This window comes from Gymnogyps californianus, chromosome 4 (assembly GCF_018139145.2).
Source record: "Gymnogyps californianus isolate 813 chromosome 4, ASM1813914v2, whole genome shotgun sequence".
In the NCBI taxonomy this organism is placed as follows: domain Eukaryota; kingdom Metazoa; phylum Chordata; class Aves; order Accipitriformes; family Cathartidae; genus Gymnogyps; species Gymnogyps californianus.
In genome coordinates, this window is record NC_059474.1 from 1,131 (window position 1) to 17,947 (window position 16,817).

Here is a 16,817-nt window from a genome sequence, read left to right on the forward strand (position 1 = left end):
TCAGGTTTGTTTACCAGATAGGAAAGATGAATTTGAACGGAGAACTATCCAACTGTAGTTTTATAAAACAAAGCAGCAAAGTTTTTACAAAAACTGGACTCAATAAAAGTAGCTGGTAAGCAAAAAAAAATGACGGATCGTGTTCATTCTGCTGCTGTACGCGCAATTAGAAACCAAAACACAATTAAAAACCAAACGCATTTTGCTTGCCGCGGTGGCGGTCAGCGTGCGGGAGGCAGGTTGGGCTGGAAGACATGTCTGTCTCCACGGCCACGGGGAGATCAGTGTTTTATCCCTCGTTTCCCCCTTTTGTACCTGCAAATCATTCCCCAGCAGGGCTCACTGCTTCATTCGCTGTGTCAATGGATGGGGTGAATTAGCTCAAGTACGACCTGTTTTTCACAATGAGTTATTACGGTGACTTTATTCTCACGATCATGCATTTGATTAGCAGCTTTGAAACTTTCTCGCAGTTTTGCACGTCTCATGGCTAAAATTCCCCACGTGTTTGGTTTGCTCTGCAACTGGTCACGCAGGTCGTGTTCAGGCTGGAGGGCGCAGGAGGTTTCCTGCTCAGGTGGGAAGAGACTAACCTCCTTTGAGAGGACTTCGGTGTATAAAACCACGTAGAAGAGTCTATTTAAAAAAAAAAAAGGAGTATATATGTGAGTATGTATAAGTGGTGGACATAAATAAGATGGCAGATAGCAGTCTTTAACGTGGGTAATTCTGCACATCTGAAGCATTGATTCTGGCTGGCCCCGGGCCCGGGCAGTGGCCGTGCTGGGGCTCGCTACTAGACCCAGCTATGGAAAACAGTCACCGAGGTGCGTAATTAATTGGGATCACCAGTGACGCCCGAGCAGAGGTGGCCTGTGCGGCCGGTGCCGGGGGAAGGCGCGCGGTGCGGCGGCGGTGCGGTGACTCTGGCTGTTGCAGGCTCTACGAGGGGAAGGAGACGGCCGAGTTCCAGCGCTCGCTGCAGCGGTTCTTCCTCTCCCTGAACCAGCTGATGAAGTCCCCGCTGGAGGGTCCCACGCTGCTCTCCCAGGTACGGCGGGGGGGCCGGTGCTGTGTTGGGGCTCAGCTCTGGCGCATGGTGGGATGGATGGTGCCCCAGCCCATGGATGCTGTGCCCGTGCAGGGGTGACACTGGCCATCCTGCGTGCAGACCTCCCCATGCACGGGGTGTCGAAGGGAGCTGCCACCCTGTGCGGTGCCTCGCTCTCCCCAGGGACCCCCACTTGTGCCCCCGGTGCAAAGCCCCCGAGGCCCCAGACCACAAAACCCTGCGTTGCGCTGGCGCCCGGGCTGCGGCGCAGGTTTGGATCAGCAGCTCGGTGCTGCTGGGCGAACGCTCTCCCGTCCATGTGTGTGCCGATGCCTGCAGAAGAGGGTCTTGGGAGGATTCCTGGGGCTCGTCCCTGTCCTGGAGCTGGCCTGGCCCCGCCCTGCACCCCGGGACCAGGCTGGCACGGGGCGGGGGCAGAGAGGAGCCGAAACAGTGCCCTTTGCACTGCGGGTCCCTGTGGGCATGGCTGCATCCTTTACCGGCAGCTGGTGTCGAGGCCCTCCAGCCGCCGGTGTGACGGTGCCGGGGGGTCAGAGCTGAACAGAGAACGTGACAGAGCCATGTGCTCTCTGCGAAGTCAATTGGCGAGAGGAGGCGGGAGCCGGTGCCGGGGCTGAGTTGGTCTCGCTTTGGTGCCATGCCAGGGGTGAGGACGGGGCCGTACTCTGCACCCACGGTCTCCCAGCTGGAGAGAGGCACCGCAGGGTGCGGGTGGGGACCTCGCCTGCAGGCTGGGACGCACGGTGGCCCCGGGACAGCTGGCAGCTCCTGCTCCTGCGTTTCATTATTTCATGGCATTCTTAGATAATCCCTTATAAACTAGTCTAATTTAAAAAAAAGTAGTTTGAAGACCAACACGACAGCTATCCTCATGGAGAGGAGGCGAGCTGTCCCTCCTTATCCCCTCTCCCATCTAACCACTGATTGTTATTCTGATCTCCGTCTCAACACCGTTGCTCTAGAGACTCTGCTATGGTAACCCGACGCGCTGCAGTGTTACCGACTGCTGCACATCCACCTGTGCGATTCCTGCATCGCTCAGCGCCTTGTTCAGGTCTGCAGAAAATAATTCTTGCAAACGCATCCAGAGTAGAGAGGCCACTGTCCAGGGCAGAGGGGAAAGGTCTGCCCGCACATGACCAGGAGAGGCATCCCTGCAGCTGCCGTGGCTAAGATCAGGAATAGCAGTGGTGATAGCAAATAATAGCCATGAGGCACACATGGTGTGGCAGGGTCTGCCACGAGGCACAGACGGTGCAGCCAGATCTGCCACAAGGCACAGACGGTGCAGCCGGGTCCGCCAGCGCCTGTCCAAAGTGTTGGGGAGGAGGCAGAGGACCGTCAGGAGCGGACGAAGCCCACGTCTGGGATCCAGCCCTGCTGGGTGTCCAGCCAAGGTGTGGGGAGACACGTGTGTGCTTCACCCCGAGCGCCCTGAGGCTGCAGCCTTACAGCAGACAGCGTTAACTGGAGAAGACGAGGCTGCAGTTACCTCAGCGGGGCTGGTGTCTCAGTGCTGGGGGAGCCCAAGCGAGTCCGTCGCACGGCCGGCAGCGACTGCCCGTCTCAGCAGGACAGTTTTTCCAGCTGCAGCACTGTTGTGGTTCCTCCGGTGCGCTCGAGGCACTGTGGGTGTGCGCAACCGCCGAACATCGTTAAAAAGCAGACTGGAAAACGGTATTTCCTCACGTAGTGTCACACTGCTGTGGCTTTGGGGCGGGATCCCTTAGTTTGGGGTGAGGATTCAGCAGGAGCTGCCCTCCACCCAGAGCAGCCTGTAGGAAGCTGGGAACGGGGCTCGGAAATTTGCCCGCTGCTGCTGCTGCTGCTGCTGCCAGGTTTGCTGAGTCTGACCGCGCTTTCTCCTGGAAACGGCCGAATTCTGCCATGGGATCCCAACTGTGAGCAGGAGCTTTCCCTGTGAAAATAGCTTTTCTGGTTGCTGTTACTTTGTTAGAGAGAGCAAGAGAGACTGAAGCTCTCCAGCAGATCTGTGCTGTCCTCTTTAGGGGAAATGTCCCCCTTGGAAGCCCCCCAGGCTCTTCCTTGGGGATTGCTGGAGTCTCGAGCAGGTCTAGGTGCTGGGGCCACGGTCTGTAGTGGGCTTCGGTGTTGCGCAGTAGCAGGACACAGTCCTTCAGAGAGACTTTCCCTCTGCTCCCGTCTCTTTTGGGTGTGAATACCTGGACTCGGAGATCTTGTCTCCAGGTCGCTGGCTTGCTGGTGGCTCCTTGGAGGGTGGCAGAAAGGGGAGCTTGTTCCGTCAGAGCAGGGCGGCATCGGGGTTGTTTCTCATTGACCTCCCCCAGGTCATTTTTGGTCATTGCCTCCCAGCTTTAAAGTTGTCAATTTTGCCGATGCAGCTTGTGTTTGGTATTTCTGAGTGTGGCTTCGCGCTCAGCCGCATCGCAGTGCACAGTGTCGACTCGCCCTGAGCGTGGTGGCAGCCGGGTCTCTTCCTCGCTGTCCCTTGTCCTCCTCGGTGCTCACCGCCAGCTCTGCTGCTCCGCAGGCATTATGGTGACGGGGTTTCTCCCACGTCACCGACCAAGTGTTTCTCTGGGGGAGAGAGTGCCTAGGTGAAATTATTCAGTGTGGAAGTGAAAATCAGAAAATGGTCTTAAAAGTGAGAAATCCCCTAACTTTAAATGCACGGTGATGGGCTCTGAGCTGACCGATGCACTGGCGGACGAGACCCGGGACTATAACGGATAGTGCTCTGGCAATGTCAGCTCCGTGCCTGGCACCTGATCAGGGAACGCTCACTCAAAGTTGGGAATTATCAGGAAGGGACTTGAGAAGAAAACAGCAAATGTCCTTTGCCGCAGCGTAAGTCCCTGTGGTGCATCTGTGTCTGGTGCCCATGCTTCAGAGCGTGCAGTCGAGCTGGAAAAGCCCCAGCGAAGGGTGACCAGGTGTACGGGGCAGCTTTCAGGTGGGATCACCTGCCTGGCCAGACCAGACCTCTTCATCCTGGAAGAGACCAGCAGGGAGCTGGGACAGGGAGCTGCAGATTCGCCTCTGATCTGAGGAGTGGGGTAGGAGATGGAAATGGTTGCTCAAGGTCCCTCCTGACTCAGGAAGGTGGGAGCATCTCGTGAAGCGGGCAAAGGCAGTGCTTGTTCATCTTACTGTGCGATGAAGCTGTCGAGTCCCTTGTGATGGTCTGTATCTGCTCCTTGGGGCAGGCTGTGGATGCTGAAAGTTCGCGCACATTTGCAAACAGCTGTACTGATCTGTGGAAGAAAAATCCACCCAGGATTATTTAAATATAAAGACATTTCTGACTCAAGAGGCCCTGACCTTGGGAAGCACCACTGTGGGCTTGTGAGCCAGCAAGGTCCCATCCTCTTCCCCTCCAAGCCTCAGACCAAGTTCCGGCCTCGTGCTGCCTGGCTCCTGGTGCCTCTGCCCTGCCCCGCCATTGCTCCCCCATCCGGAGGGTCCCGTGGCTCCCCTGCTGTCCTGACCGTGGTCACCCCCGCCACAGTTCTTGTGCTGCGTCCTCCACTGGTTCCTGCTGGACCCTAGCCACTGGGTCTTGCTACATCCAGCCGTGATGGTGTCTCCTGAACATCTTGAGCAGGTACTCCAAGGAGGGAACTTTTTTTCTTGCTCTCTAAGTGGACTTTGTAGCTGCTTTACAGAGCTTGCAGACCCCCCGCATCTCTAGCTGCGACAACCAGCTGAATGTGATACCCGAAAGATCCGTTAGCGGCTGACGTAAGCTTTGCAGCTTCATCCTGTTCTGCCTACTCTTTTCGTTAAAGCTGCAATTATCTGATCAGCCCAAGGCAGAGCTGATAATAGCTCGTTAGCTGCAACACTCCTGCAAAGGCCACCTCTCTTGTGGAGAGAGCCCGTCTTCCGTTGGACTACTTCAGGCTGGGAGGTTTTGTACTATTTTGACTACTCAGAGTCATGGAGAGGAGGCTGAGTCTCTTTTGGCTCTGCTTACTGGTGTCAGACAGGCTGGGGGCCAGGGATGAGCCCACAGCATGGTCCTAGCCAGAGAGCAGGAGCAGCTCTTCAGCCAAACACCTCCAGCATCCCCAGTAAACACTGTGACCTGGAGGGTGCCGCTGATGTGAAGGAGATGGAAGGCTACCTGCTCCCTGCGTGCAGCTGCCTTGCACATCTCCAGCCAGGAGATGGGGCTTCTGCTGCAGCTGCTGCCTGCCATAGCAAGAGGGCCCTTGAGAAGAGCCTCACTCATCCCACTGCTTCCCTCCTGGAGCCCTGGTTGTCTCTGCGCCCAGAGAAGTTGAGTTTTGAGGTGGGATTGGGGTACAGACTTAAGCAAACACTTAGGGCTCATGCCAGCTGCCGAGGCGCTGAGCAAGGCGGAGCAGAGCATCACGCTGCTGCCAGCACAGCTGGAAGCTTCAGGGGATCCAAACTGGGTCCCGCACCTGGAGACAGCCCGCACAGGCATGCAGCAACGGCAGGTCACTACTTGTGGTGGGTGCACGTTTCCCCTTGTTCATGTCTTGAGAAGGACAACGCGCTCCCCTCCGGCTTTCCTTGGTTTAGGTCCAGGCTTACCTGCGGCTCAGCAGGGTGGAGCAGAGGAGACGGCCCCAGCCCGCTGCGACCCCTTGGAGTATTTGGGTTTGCATTTGCATTTCACAGCCTGGGTCAGGCTGCATTTTCCTGAGGGGGTGCTCACGAGTGTCCGTGGTTGGAGCTTTGCTGAGGTTGCTCTGACTCTTCCCCTGTGGCCGCTGGCACGTGGGTGGGTTTCTGCAGGACACCCTGCCACCAGCGTTGCGCAAAGGTGACGGTCGCTGCCACACGCACCAGAGGCAGCTCCCACCCCAAGCCGGCGACAGCGGGGCTCTGCGCCCATCCCCGCTCCGAGCTGGGCTCCCTGACGGCCACCTCCCTGCCCGCAACCACCGTACCTGGCGGGTGGGCACCAGCAGTCCATCCTCCAGCTCCACCGGTGCTGCCAGAGCATCACCAGTGACGGCACGGACAGGGCAGCTGGTTTGAACAAACATTGCTGTTCTGCAGCTGGGGAGAAATTGGACACAATTTGCACGTTGTGGCCAGGCTGACACACTCTTGCCACGAAAAATTAGTAAGAGGGAGCTCATCTTCAGTGGTGAAAGACATTTTCAGTTCTGCAAGGCCAGGCAGTTACCTCGGCAGTTACAATAAAAGCCAGAACCAGTTGCTGGAAGAAATCCTTTCTGAGACATAGATGCCGATATTTAAGAAGTCTTGTAACACTGGAAAAATCCTTGAGGAATGGGAAAAATTCTATATTAGCTCATTTTTCAAAAAATGAATCAGATGACCTTGCTAACTGTAGACCAAAGAGGCTGACCATTGATCCCGGCTCAGTCATGGAGAGGATGCAATCAATTCAGCGTTAAAGGGTGGCATTATAATTAACGTTAATCAGTCCAGCTTTACTAAGCATGGAGTTTAATAAAAAAAAATCAAATTTAGCTGTTACTTTTTTGAAGTTACAAATGTGACTGACTAAGATAACTGACATAATAGGCGAGACTAACAACTGTTTGACTTGATACAGCATTCTGATTTAAAATTAGCATTGTGTAAGTTTATTAAAATAACTACTTTTAATCTCCTTAATATATATCTTCTCAGTTCTAAAAAAAAAATCATTACAAATGGAGAACTGTCATGCTGGGATGGGCATTTTTTTGGGGTCCCAGGGGAATCGGCTCTCGGCTCAGACATCTCTGCGTGTTTGCCGATTCACCAGACATGGCCGTGGCCGGTGCAGGGGGCACGGGCAGCAGCAGCGGTGCTGGATAACGGGGAAGCCTCTGCTCCGTGCCGGGGCTCTGCGGGCAGAGAGGTGCCGGGGCAGGGGACGGGGCTGCGGAGCAGCAGCTGGGAGCAGAGCTGGGAGCTGCCAGCAGCGAGCGGCCGAAGGCAACTCTGAGCGTGGTGTCATTGCAAAGAAATAAGTCATCCCCTGGATTTATGCGCAAAGAGGCGTTAAATGGAAACATCTGGAGGGGCACACGATGTGAACGAGGCTGCTGGTGGATGATGTGCCTGGCCTTGCTGCCCTCATTTGCAACGGGTATCTAAGCATGGAAAAAGGGTTTGCAAGAGCTGCAGAAATGACTTGGGGTCTGGTGTGTTTGATGGAAATTAACACTATTTCAGTCAGTTGGAAGAGGGTAGCGGAGAACATCATCACAGTCTTTACAAACCCAGAGGGAGAAGATGTTGCTGGAGCATCGCTTAGTGCCGCAGGCAAAGGCAGAGCCCAGTCCAGCAAAAGGCACTGGAGCTCACCGAGCTCACCGGGAGCGTGGTGCCAGGCGGCAGGACGGGCGACCGCCGCCGCTGGAGCTGGCTCCGGGCCGGCAGCACCTCTGGGGTGGAGTTTTTAATCAGATCTGGAGATCTTCACGGAGCCGTGCCGGCTCGGGCTGAGGGTCCGCCCTGCCTGTTACTGCCCTGACGTGGGCAGTGGCCGCCCAGCAAGGGGTCAGAGCCGAGCAGAGGTTTCCATCCCGCTGCAGGGTGCTCCCAGGGCAAACCCCTCCGGGACTCGCCCAGCCTGTGCCCGTAATCTCCGTATTCGCTGTGCTCCAAGGGATGTGTCCGAGGTGAACTTGTCCAGGCATTTTTTAAAACTAGGTGAATTTGCAATAGGCACCAGTCTCTCAAACTCCTGCTGCAACTCAGAGGGAGATGACAACTCGATGCCGAAACCGCTGGGTAAAAATTCCTGGAGCTGAATAGCGTAGCGGTCGGCCCCGTGTGGATCTGCAGGCATCGAACCTCCTGAAACTGATGTTGAAGTGCAGAGGTGTGTGGAGACCACCTCTGGCACCCGGCTGCACCTGGAGGCTGGAGGGTCCCCGGCGCCGCTTTCAGCACAGTTTGAACCCTGGGGAAGCACGAAGGACCAGCTATCCTGGCAAAACTAGAGATAAGCAGAACTCGGCAAGTCATTTATCCTACTTAGTCACATCATAAACATAACGAAGTAGATTTTAATGCAGAACAATTTGTGGTCAGTGTGTTTGCTGTTCCAAAAAACAAATAGCCATGTGTCCCCCACCCTTGCAGCCTTCCAGTGAGGGCGCGGAGCTGGGCTGGGTGCAGGGCAGCCCCACTCCTCCAGCAGCCTCGGCTGTGGCAGCAGTGACTGCCGGTGGCCGTGAGCGGTGCCGGAGGGTTTTACAAGCAATGCAAGCCAGGGCCTGCATACCTGATAGTCATGTTGTAGGAGTTCATGTGGTCTCAAAGAAAAAGCTGGAGACGGTTATTCTTACTGACAATGGTGGAGGTGTGTGACCGTAGCGGCTCTGGGCGCTTTGCTGGACGCTGGTGGCTTGGCAAGAGGAAGCTGCTCCCGGCTGGATGCCTCTTCCCCAGGGACGGCGAGGCGATGGGCTGCGGCTGCGGGCCAGGCTGAGCGCGGTGCTGCTTTAACGAGAGCGGGGGCTGAACGAGGACCGTGCTGGCTCAGCACCCACAACCCAGGGGGAGGCACAGGGGCGGGGGTCACCTCCTTGCCCGCACGGCTTCCGTCCGTCTGTCCTGCCCCACGGGTGCATGGTGAAGCAGGGCCGGTGCAGGCAGCTCTCTTGTCTCTTTGCAGGGAGCAGCCCTGAAGTACCTGCCTTCCATCCTCGAGGACGTGTTTGGGATCTTTGACTTCTCTGTGCTGGGGTAGGGTCCCCATCGCCCCCGTCATCCCCAGCCCTGCTCTGCGGCATGCTCAGTGCCTGCCGTAGCCACCTCTGCCCCCACTCCAGTCCCATGGCGACCCTCCCCTGTCCCCGAGCTGCCAGCAGGGATGCAGGCTGACACCGTCGAGCCAAGGGCGAGGGCAGGCGGAGGGGTCTGGGTTTCCTGACGCCTGGGAATTGCCTCCTTATTCCCTTCCTAGTGCAAAACCAGGGGAGGGTTTTGCTCAATTTTAGCAGTAAGCCTGTGCTTCAGGCAGAGGCCGAGCCTGGAAACCCTCCGTCCCAGCCGGGTCCATTGCGGGAATTCAGGCAGGGTATTTACGCCGGGTGTCTCCGCGCGACTGTCTGCGGTGGGCACGGGCTGCCTTGCGGCTTTGTGCGGTGGGACCATCCTGCCCTGCACCTCCCCGCACAGCTCTGCCCCCATCGAGTGGCTGCCCCCGCCCAGCAGCCCCGTCCTGACCGAAACAGGGGGGCAGTCGGTACCCGACCCTTATTTAACACTCCATAAATCCTCTCGCCTGGACCGCAGGGCCTTGCTGCGGGACTTCATTGGGAACCTGCCACCCCAGCGCCTGCTGAAGCAGAAGCTGCAGTCCCTGACCGACATCGTCAACAGCAAGATCTTCCAGTCCTACGGTGAGAAGGGGCACCGGGGGGGTCCTGGCAGCGCTGCCCACACTGAGCTCTCCTGGGAGGCCATGGCATAGGATGGGGACGAGTCCCTGCCGCGGGGACCCTTCCTCTGCCCCTGAGACAGCGCCTGTGCCCAGGGTGGCTGTGCAGAGGGAGGCAATTCCCTGGAGCTTGTGCTGGAACCGTGCCTTGCCCAGCCCCTTGCTGGGGTGCAGCTGGTGCTGTTGGAGCGAACCCCTCGTGCTGTCTGAAACGCTGCCAGGCTGCAGAAGGAAATACGGTTTCACTGAAGCAATATGCAGTCAGTGTGACGATGGTTTAGCAGTTGTGTTTGGGGAGGGGGTGTCGGGGGCTTGCTGTCAGACTGGAAGGGCGTACTGAGTAGGATTCCCCAGGCCTGCCGTGACTCTGATGCTGTTTGGTATTCTTAGGAGTAATCTAGGTGATGGAAAAAAGCGTAGACTTGGTAAATTTTGCCCTGCAAGGCAGCAGTGACTGGAGGCATGCTGGAGGACAGACTCAGATTTAAAATACTCTCAACAAGTTGGAGAAAAGGTTTTGAGAGATATAGATTGTATTGAAATTAAAAACAATCATGTGAACGTGATCACTGAGCAAGCAGAGGATGGAGCACAGGGTGGCAGCAGTACTGCAGGAGGGGTTTGGGGCCAGGGGAGCAGAGGGGCTCGGCGATGCAGCCCTCACAGGGGGAGCGTCCCTCAGACACGCGAGTGCCCTGCACCCTGCTTGGTGTCACCGAGGCCTCGGCTGGGCTTACTTCCACGTGCGGTTTTGGGTGGCACAAGAAACTGGTGTCTAAACTGGACAGAGTCTGGAAGAAAGCAGTGAGAGAAGCAGAGCTTAGAAGACAGGGCGAGGATGAAACGACTGAGGGCTCAGGGCAGGAAAGGGCACAGGGGAGAAGTAATGAGCTTCCAAGTATCGACACGGCATCGTCAAAGAGAAGGGGAGCAGGCTGCCTTGCGGGGCTGGGCCGGGGGCCCTGGGTTTCAGCCACAGGAGGGAGGCTCAGGGGAGCAGTGGAGCAGCAGGAACCATTTTGTGTCTCTGCCCGTGGAGACTTTGCGAGAGGGCAACGAGAACACATCTAACTCGGCCGTCAAGGTCACCTCCTGCTGCGCGCTCCAGCTCTGCTCTGAGCCGCCATGATCCCGTGAGTGCTGCCCGCATCCTTCCCTGCATCCCTCCCTGCATCCTGCCCTAGGTCCCTCCCTGTGGGAGCCAGCACGACACCGCTCCTCCATACCCCACAACAAGCAGATGGTCATGCCAGCACGAAAACAATGCAGAAATGTTTCCCCTCATGTTCCTTTCCCTCAGCCCCGCTTTAGTGGTGCCATTGTAGCGATAACCAGCAATGTGGAGCCGTCAGCGCAGCGTGGTGTCACAAATACCAGCCCTGGCCAGAGGAGCAGAGTAGTACACAATAGGAGGAGCAGCAGGTTTTTCATATATTCAGCACCAGAGACACTAGTTTATCTAGATGGTGTCCAGTTTAAGAAGTCTCCATCTGTTAAATCTGAAGCGCTTTTAACAGAGCAGAGAAGCAGAACGAAGTCCATTGGCGGAAGCTGAAGCAAGAGAGGTTCAGATGAGGCTCTTCTATTTTGTTTTACTTTATTTTAGCAGACAGGGCAAGTAGCTGCGTAACAGGGTGCAGTGGATTCTCTGTCTTGGAGCCTTCCCACCAGGATTTAATATTTTTCCAAAAACCCTGCTCCATCCGAGGAGGAAGTTGACAGCTCCGTGCGTGTGGGTTGCAGCCCAGACCAGGCGTCGTGCTGGTCCCGTCCATCCTGTTGGTCCCTTTCCTGCCTGGTCCTCTCCGGCACCGTGGTGGTGCCGGCGCCCGCCAGCCCCGTGCCTCCCTGTCCACCCCAACAGAGTGCCGGGAGCTGCTGCTGCAGACGACGGTGCCCATCCTGCAGGAGCTGATCGAGAAGGGGGAGGAGGAAGATGCCTGCATTGAGCTGCTCAGCAACATCCTGGAGGTGCTGTACAAGGCCCAGAAGGTAAATCCCGTCTTCTCTGCTGCCTCCTTTTCCCTCTCCAGTAATCACCTTGGAAGTGACCTGGCTAAACCCATTTTGAGTAGGGTTAAGCACAAATTACTGGCCACGGTATGGTTGGGACTGATTGTGGTCACCCAAAGTCAAAGGGGGCTGTTGGTGCCCACCATCCCGGTGGGAACCTGCCTGAGATGGGGGTAAAAATCTTTTGATTTCCACCTCAGCTGGTCTCTGGCGAGTTCCCGTCAGTCCCCATAAGTGGGGAAGAGGCCTGCAAGCTCAGGGACAGCACCGACCCGAGGGCAAGGGCGTGCATCGCCGGTCGTGCCTCTTACTGTCCCTGCTCTGCAGTCCCAGGAGGAAGGTGAGGGCAGGGGAGAAGGCAGCCGGTCAGCCCTTGGCTGCTGGCCCCTGGGCAGCGTCGCACTCCAAAATTAGTAGTGATGGCCCTAAACATGAGCCAGAGCCCTGTGGCATGGCGGGGTCCCAGCAAGAACCCCGCAGCAGAGAGCTGACCATGCCCAGGTGGCGGGGAGCCCCACATGCCTCCTTCCCCCCGCGCTGCCTGCAGGAGCCTGCCCGCTGGTGTGGAGTGCCAAAGCAAGAAATCACAGTAATACACCAGTCCAGCTGCAACTCGGGGCTGCGCAGGCTGGGCGTCCAGCTAGGCACGGTCCTGCTGCGGGTGTCTGACCGCCCAAATATGACTCGTCCCAGTATGGCCTCTGGTGGGACGGGGCCATCCTTGCTGGGTGTCAGCCCGACTTCCTGAGACGCTGTTTGTTGCAGAGAGCGGAGGAGCTGCGAGCGCAGCACGGCGCAGGCGAGGGACGGCACAAGGACCGTGGGGACGCGGAGCTGGTGAGTGCCTCTCCGGCGGGCTTCAGCACTCAGGGGATGGTGGGAAGGAGCCAGGCGCCCCTGTGCATTCGGGAAGGGCTTATCTGATTCTCAGTAGGGTGGCAAACCCTGTACGGGCACCTGGAGTCAACGCGCAGAGCTGGGCTGCTGGCAGGGATGCTGCAGTGATGGGGTCAGGGCTGGGAAGTGCCTTGCAGCACTGGGAGGCTGGGGGTCCGCATGGCTCTAGGCTTGCTGTGAGCCCCCAGTGCCCCGTGTCCCGCCCTGGGGTGGGGGGTGTCTGTGGCCAGACCTTCGCCCTGGCCCCCCGTGGCCTTGGTGCATCGTTGTCCACTGGTGGGTGGGCTCGCGCCGTTCCGGCTCCTTGCTCGGGCAAGGAGTGAGCGAGGTCTCACGGCTCTCGGGGGGCATCGGGGCTGCAAGGTGGCCTGGCAGCATTCCCAGTGCAGCAGGCAAGGTGTCTGCAAGGTGTGCCGGTGCTCCAGAGCTGGCTCTCACTGGGTCACGGCCCCACCAGCATGCTGGTGGCCCTGCTGGATTCGCTGCTCCTGAGCGCTGGAGCACATGGGGCCGCTCAGGTCATGCAGATGTGGCCATACTGCTGGAGAACGTCTGGCAGAGCGGATCCAGGGATGAGGGATTGCTTTTGTTGGAGCGCAGGAACGATAAAGCATGGGCTTGCAACACTGGAAGCAGCGTACAAAAGACAGAGCACAACTGGTGACTGCCGATGGCCCCAGCGGCGTGACCTGTGGTCACGACTCTTCTTGTAGGCTCCTGCCCTGGCATCGCGGGTGTTTGGGCTGAGCACGTGGAAGTCACAGGCGCAAGCACAGTCCTCGCACGACTGCGCTGCCAGCTCCCTCCCTGGGTCACCCTCCTCCTCCTCCATTTCCCACGGCACAGAAACGCAGCACCCTGCACGGTGTGGGATGCTGGGTCACGTTGCTGTGGTGCCGGGCTGATGCACCTGGGGGGGCCAGGCGCGTCCATACTTTGGTCGCCATCCCCCTTTCCCCGTGTTGCCTGGGTGCTGCCCTCCATCCCCTGCCTTTCTGCAGCTAGCATTGGGCCATGTCCCTGGGCCACCAGTGAGCCCGTCACCGTCTGTCCCCGCAAGCCCCAGTCCACCCACAGCGGTGGAAGTCGTGTGGCAGCTGCCGGTGGTGGCCGTCCCTGCAACGTTTCGGGAAAGCGCAGGGATCTGTGCTCTGGCTCTGCAGGCTACTTCCTCCGTTTCTGTCCTTTCTAGGCTGGCCTGTGCTTTGGGGTCCCTTTCTGGGACCCCTTGGGAAGACCAGATGTCACACCTACAGCACAGCGACCGGCGCTGTGGAAGCTGAGTTAGATGCGTGCCACCATGTCCTGGGTGGGCGAGGTGGCTGTGTGAGCGCGGCTTTTTAATTCCCATGGCACTGGGACGCCCAGGCAGTGGAAGGGAAAGCTTGGAAATTGTGGTCGAAATGTCTCGTTTTGGCCTTAACTTTTAAACCTAAAATAGCCTTTAAGGAGAGGATGGTCAGGGTGCTCATGGGTGAGGATACTGCTCTTGTTTCTGCCCTGTGTGAGCTGAAACCCACCTTTGTCTGCCTAGTGCGGACGCAGCAGTGCCCAGCCATCCCCAGCTGGGCGGCCAGCTTTGCCAGGGGGTGTACGAGGCCGAGCTGTACAGAGACCCTGAGCCCCGTATTTACACCGGAGTGCATCGCCTTGTTCCAGCTCCAGCTCCAGCTGGTCGCCCTGACGCTGCCTGCCCCCCACGCAGTGATTAAACGAGCCATACTTGCTGTGCTGGAGCGGACAAGACTTTTATTTCAGTATTTCATATAAATCACGAATCTTTAGAGTCAGCTCGTGCTTTGCCATCTCCCAAGGTGCCACAAGCCTGTCCCTCCTGGCAGCCTGATCCCGCCTGGCCACCGCCACGGACCAGAGCTGTCTGGTCCCAGGGCTGAGGATCCCAGGCACAGGGCTCGTCCAACAGCCACGGTCCCTCACGGCTGGAGCCGCAGAGGTGTCGGGGCTTGTCCGATGGCCGCGGTCTCCCATGGCTGGAGCAGAGCTGCTTCCTCCCCGCTGCACGGGGCATGACGGGGTGCTGAGGAAACTTGTGCCCTCAGTCCCAGCTCCCACGCCCTCTGCCAAGAACAACTGCAAACACTTTGCAACCTCCTTGCCTGCTTTTTTTGGTCAGCCACAGTAACTGCAGCAGTGCCAACCGTGCGTGGCCCTGGAGGTGGTGTGCCCCCAGCCCAGTGTGCCAGCGCCGGGAGCCCACAGGGGCTGGGGACCGCTTGCCAGCTCTGTGCCACGGGAGCGATTCCCGCCAGCTGCGGTCACGGTGCTGTCACCTGTGCCCTCCCTCCCGGCACCACGGCAGGCAGCGCCAGGCGCTCAGGCATGGCCGTGACACCTCTTACCTTGCAGGTGAAGGTGAAGAAGCACATCCAGCTGATCCTGGAGCGGCTGCTGCACACTGTCAATCAGAGGGTGATCGTCCTGGACCGGGAGAACACCCTGCGGGTGAGTACCACCACTGCCGCCTCGCGCTGCGCCGGGCATCGGGGCTGCACCGCTTCCCATGGCTGCCTTTGGGCGATGCAGGAGATGCAAAAGGCATCGCTGATTTAGGGCTCTGGGACCAGGTGACCAGCGCTGCTCCTCGGCTGGCACTGCAGCCTGGTACCCAGCTGGCTGGGGCTGGATGTGCAGGTATTTAACGCAGCAGGATGCACGAGTAAGTCCAAAAGGAAGGGGGAGCCGTGCCAGGAGCAGGTCTGGAGCAGAGTGTGCGTTGGGAGGAGCAGGCAGGGTGTTTGTGATGCAGGAAGCCGATTTCGGAAGCAGATGAGGGGTTTGGGCTGTATTCTCCAGAAAATAAGTGACTGGACCCGGTGAACCGTCACAATTTTACATGCCAAGAACACGTGGGAGGAATGTGCTGGGACACCCACCTCTCGTGGGAGGGGTAGGCATGTCAGAACACTACTCAGCTGAAGCTTCACGCAGAGCAGCTGCACTGGGTGCAATGATCTAGTCATGAACGAGGGGGAAACAGCTGTGGCCAGCGTGGGTTCACGGGCTCTCTGATGTGGACGTGGCGGCAGATACAGTGTGCTCAGCCAGGCAGTGAGGAGTGGGCCCGACAAGCTGCTCTGGGTCATGAGGGTGGGCAAGGAGCTGGGTCCGACCGCGTTCCGGGAGCCCAGAGCGAGCGGCGGGGCCGTGCAGCAGCAGGCAAGCGCTGTGCTGCGGGGAAGCACCGTACTGTGCCGTCCTGCATGCTGTGCCCAGGGAGGCGTGGGCATCCGGAGTGGCAGCTTGGGCCTTTGCTTGACCTTCTTGGGATAAGCCTGCAGGTTTGTCATCCTGTTCTTTGTTCTCGTTAATAAGAACTAACTAAACCAAGGCAATAAAGCTGGTGGGCAGGACGGGAGATTTATCCTCACTGGCCCTGCCCATGCTCTCTGGCAGATGAGGCTGCCCTGGTCTGCGAGTGTCCCACATGCTGGGATTGCTCCTGCCGACGAGCTGAGGCACTGGTATTGCCGCTCCCTGCCCGGTGACCCCTTCTCGTACTCCTGAGGGACAGGGGAGGCATGAGGTCTCCGCTCTGGCTCCCGGCTCAGCCTGCCCGCTTGGCCGGCGCAGCCCCAGCCATGCAGCCCCGTGGTGACATTTCCTGACAGCAGCTCCGCCGTCCTGGGGTGGCTTTACCGGCCGAGCCGATGGTGGGTGCAGTCCCTGGCACGTGCCCGGGCACAAGTGGCCTCATCGCCACGCAGTGCGGCTTCGCCAGACGCGCCCCTGATCTGCTGCCGAAAGCTCTGCCGCTGGGGCTGTGCTGGGCGGGCACAGCGGGCTCTCAGCGTTGGAGTATGATTCACGTGTGACTCAGGCAGGAGATGCATACAGGGTTGCATTTGGTATCGTCTTGCTTTTAGCCTGTGTTCCCAGGCTGCATGATTCAGTGCCAGAGGAAGCAAGAGCAAAAAGAGCTGCTGGGCATGCTCTGCCAGGCTGAGACAGAGGCGAGGAGGGATGCTGGGTGCTGGAGCGTGGCCCCATATACAGTGAGAGAGAAGGGAAGTGATCCTTTGGCAGTGCCTCACTCCCACCGCTTGCTCCCCTTCCCACACGCTGGCCCTGCTGGGCTCCAGAAACGCCGTCTGGCAGCTTTCCCAGTGTTGTTCATGATTTCCATGCTGCTGCTGCAGCCCCTGCTTTCAGCCTGGCGTCCGAGGCCCCTCAGCCCAGGCTGCTCCAGCAGCTCTGGCTGCCAGGAAGGTCTGAGGGGATCAGAGACACACGTGCCCATGCCGGGGGCGGCCTCCGTCCATCCTGTTGCTGCTGGGCAAGAAGGGAGGAGCGCCCCAGATTCACTGTCCCGGGAACTTGGACACCGAGAGGCCTCCGACCTCCCCTGCCCTCGCCTTGACAGCTTGGCCCCGTCCCACAGAGCTCGCGAGCGCCCTGCAGGGAAGGGACGAGCTGCCGCAGGAGAGGCTGCAGCTGAGGCTCGGGCAG

The 16,817-nt window shown here is 58.6% G+C and overlaps 1 protein-coding gene across 1 annotated transcript in view; it reads left to right on the plus strand.

Annotated features, from left to right (window-relative positions):
* Positions 1–939: 939 nt before the first annotated feature.
* LOC127015486 (dedicator of cytokinesis protein 2-like) overlaps positions 940–16,817 on the plus strand; it is a gene marked incomplete at its 5' end in the record, with an annotated part of 57,484 nt that continues 41,606 nt past the window's right edge. The window contains 6 exons of the mRNA XM_050895460.1: positions 940–1,051; positions 8,673–8,743; positions 9,296–9,402; positions 11,305–11,432; positions 12,219–12,290; positions 14,718–14,813. Coding sequence (XP_050751417.1) covers positions 940–1,051; positions 8,673–8,743; positions 9,296–9,402; positions 11,305–11,432; positions 12,219–12,290; positions 14,718–14,813 — 586 coding nt within the window. The remainder of the gene's footprint in view (positions 1,052–8,672; positions 8,744–9,295; positions 9,403–11,304; positions 11,433–12,218; positions 12,291–14,717; positions 14,814–16,817) is intronic.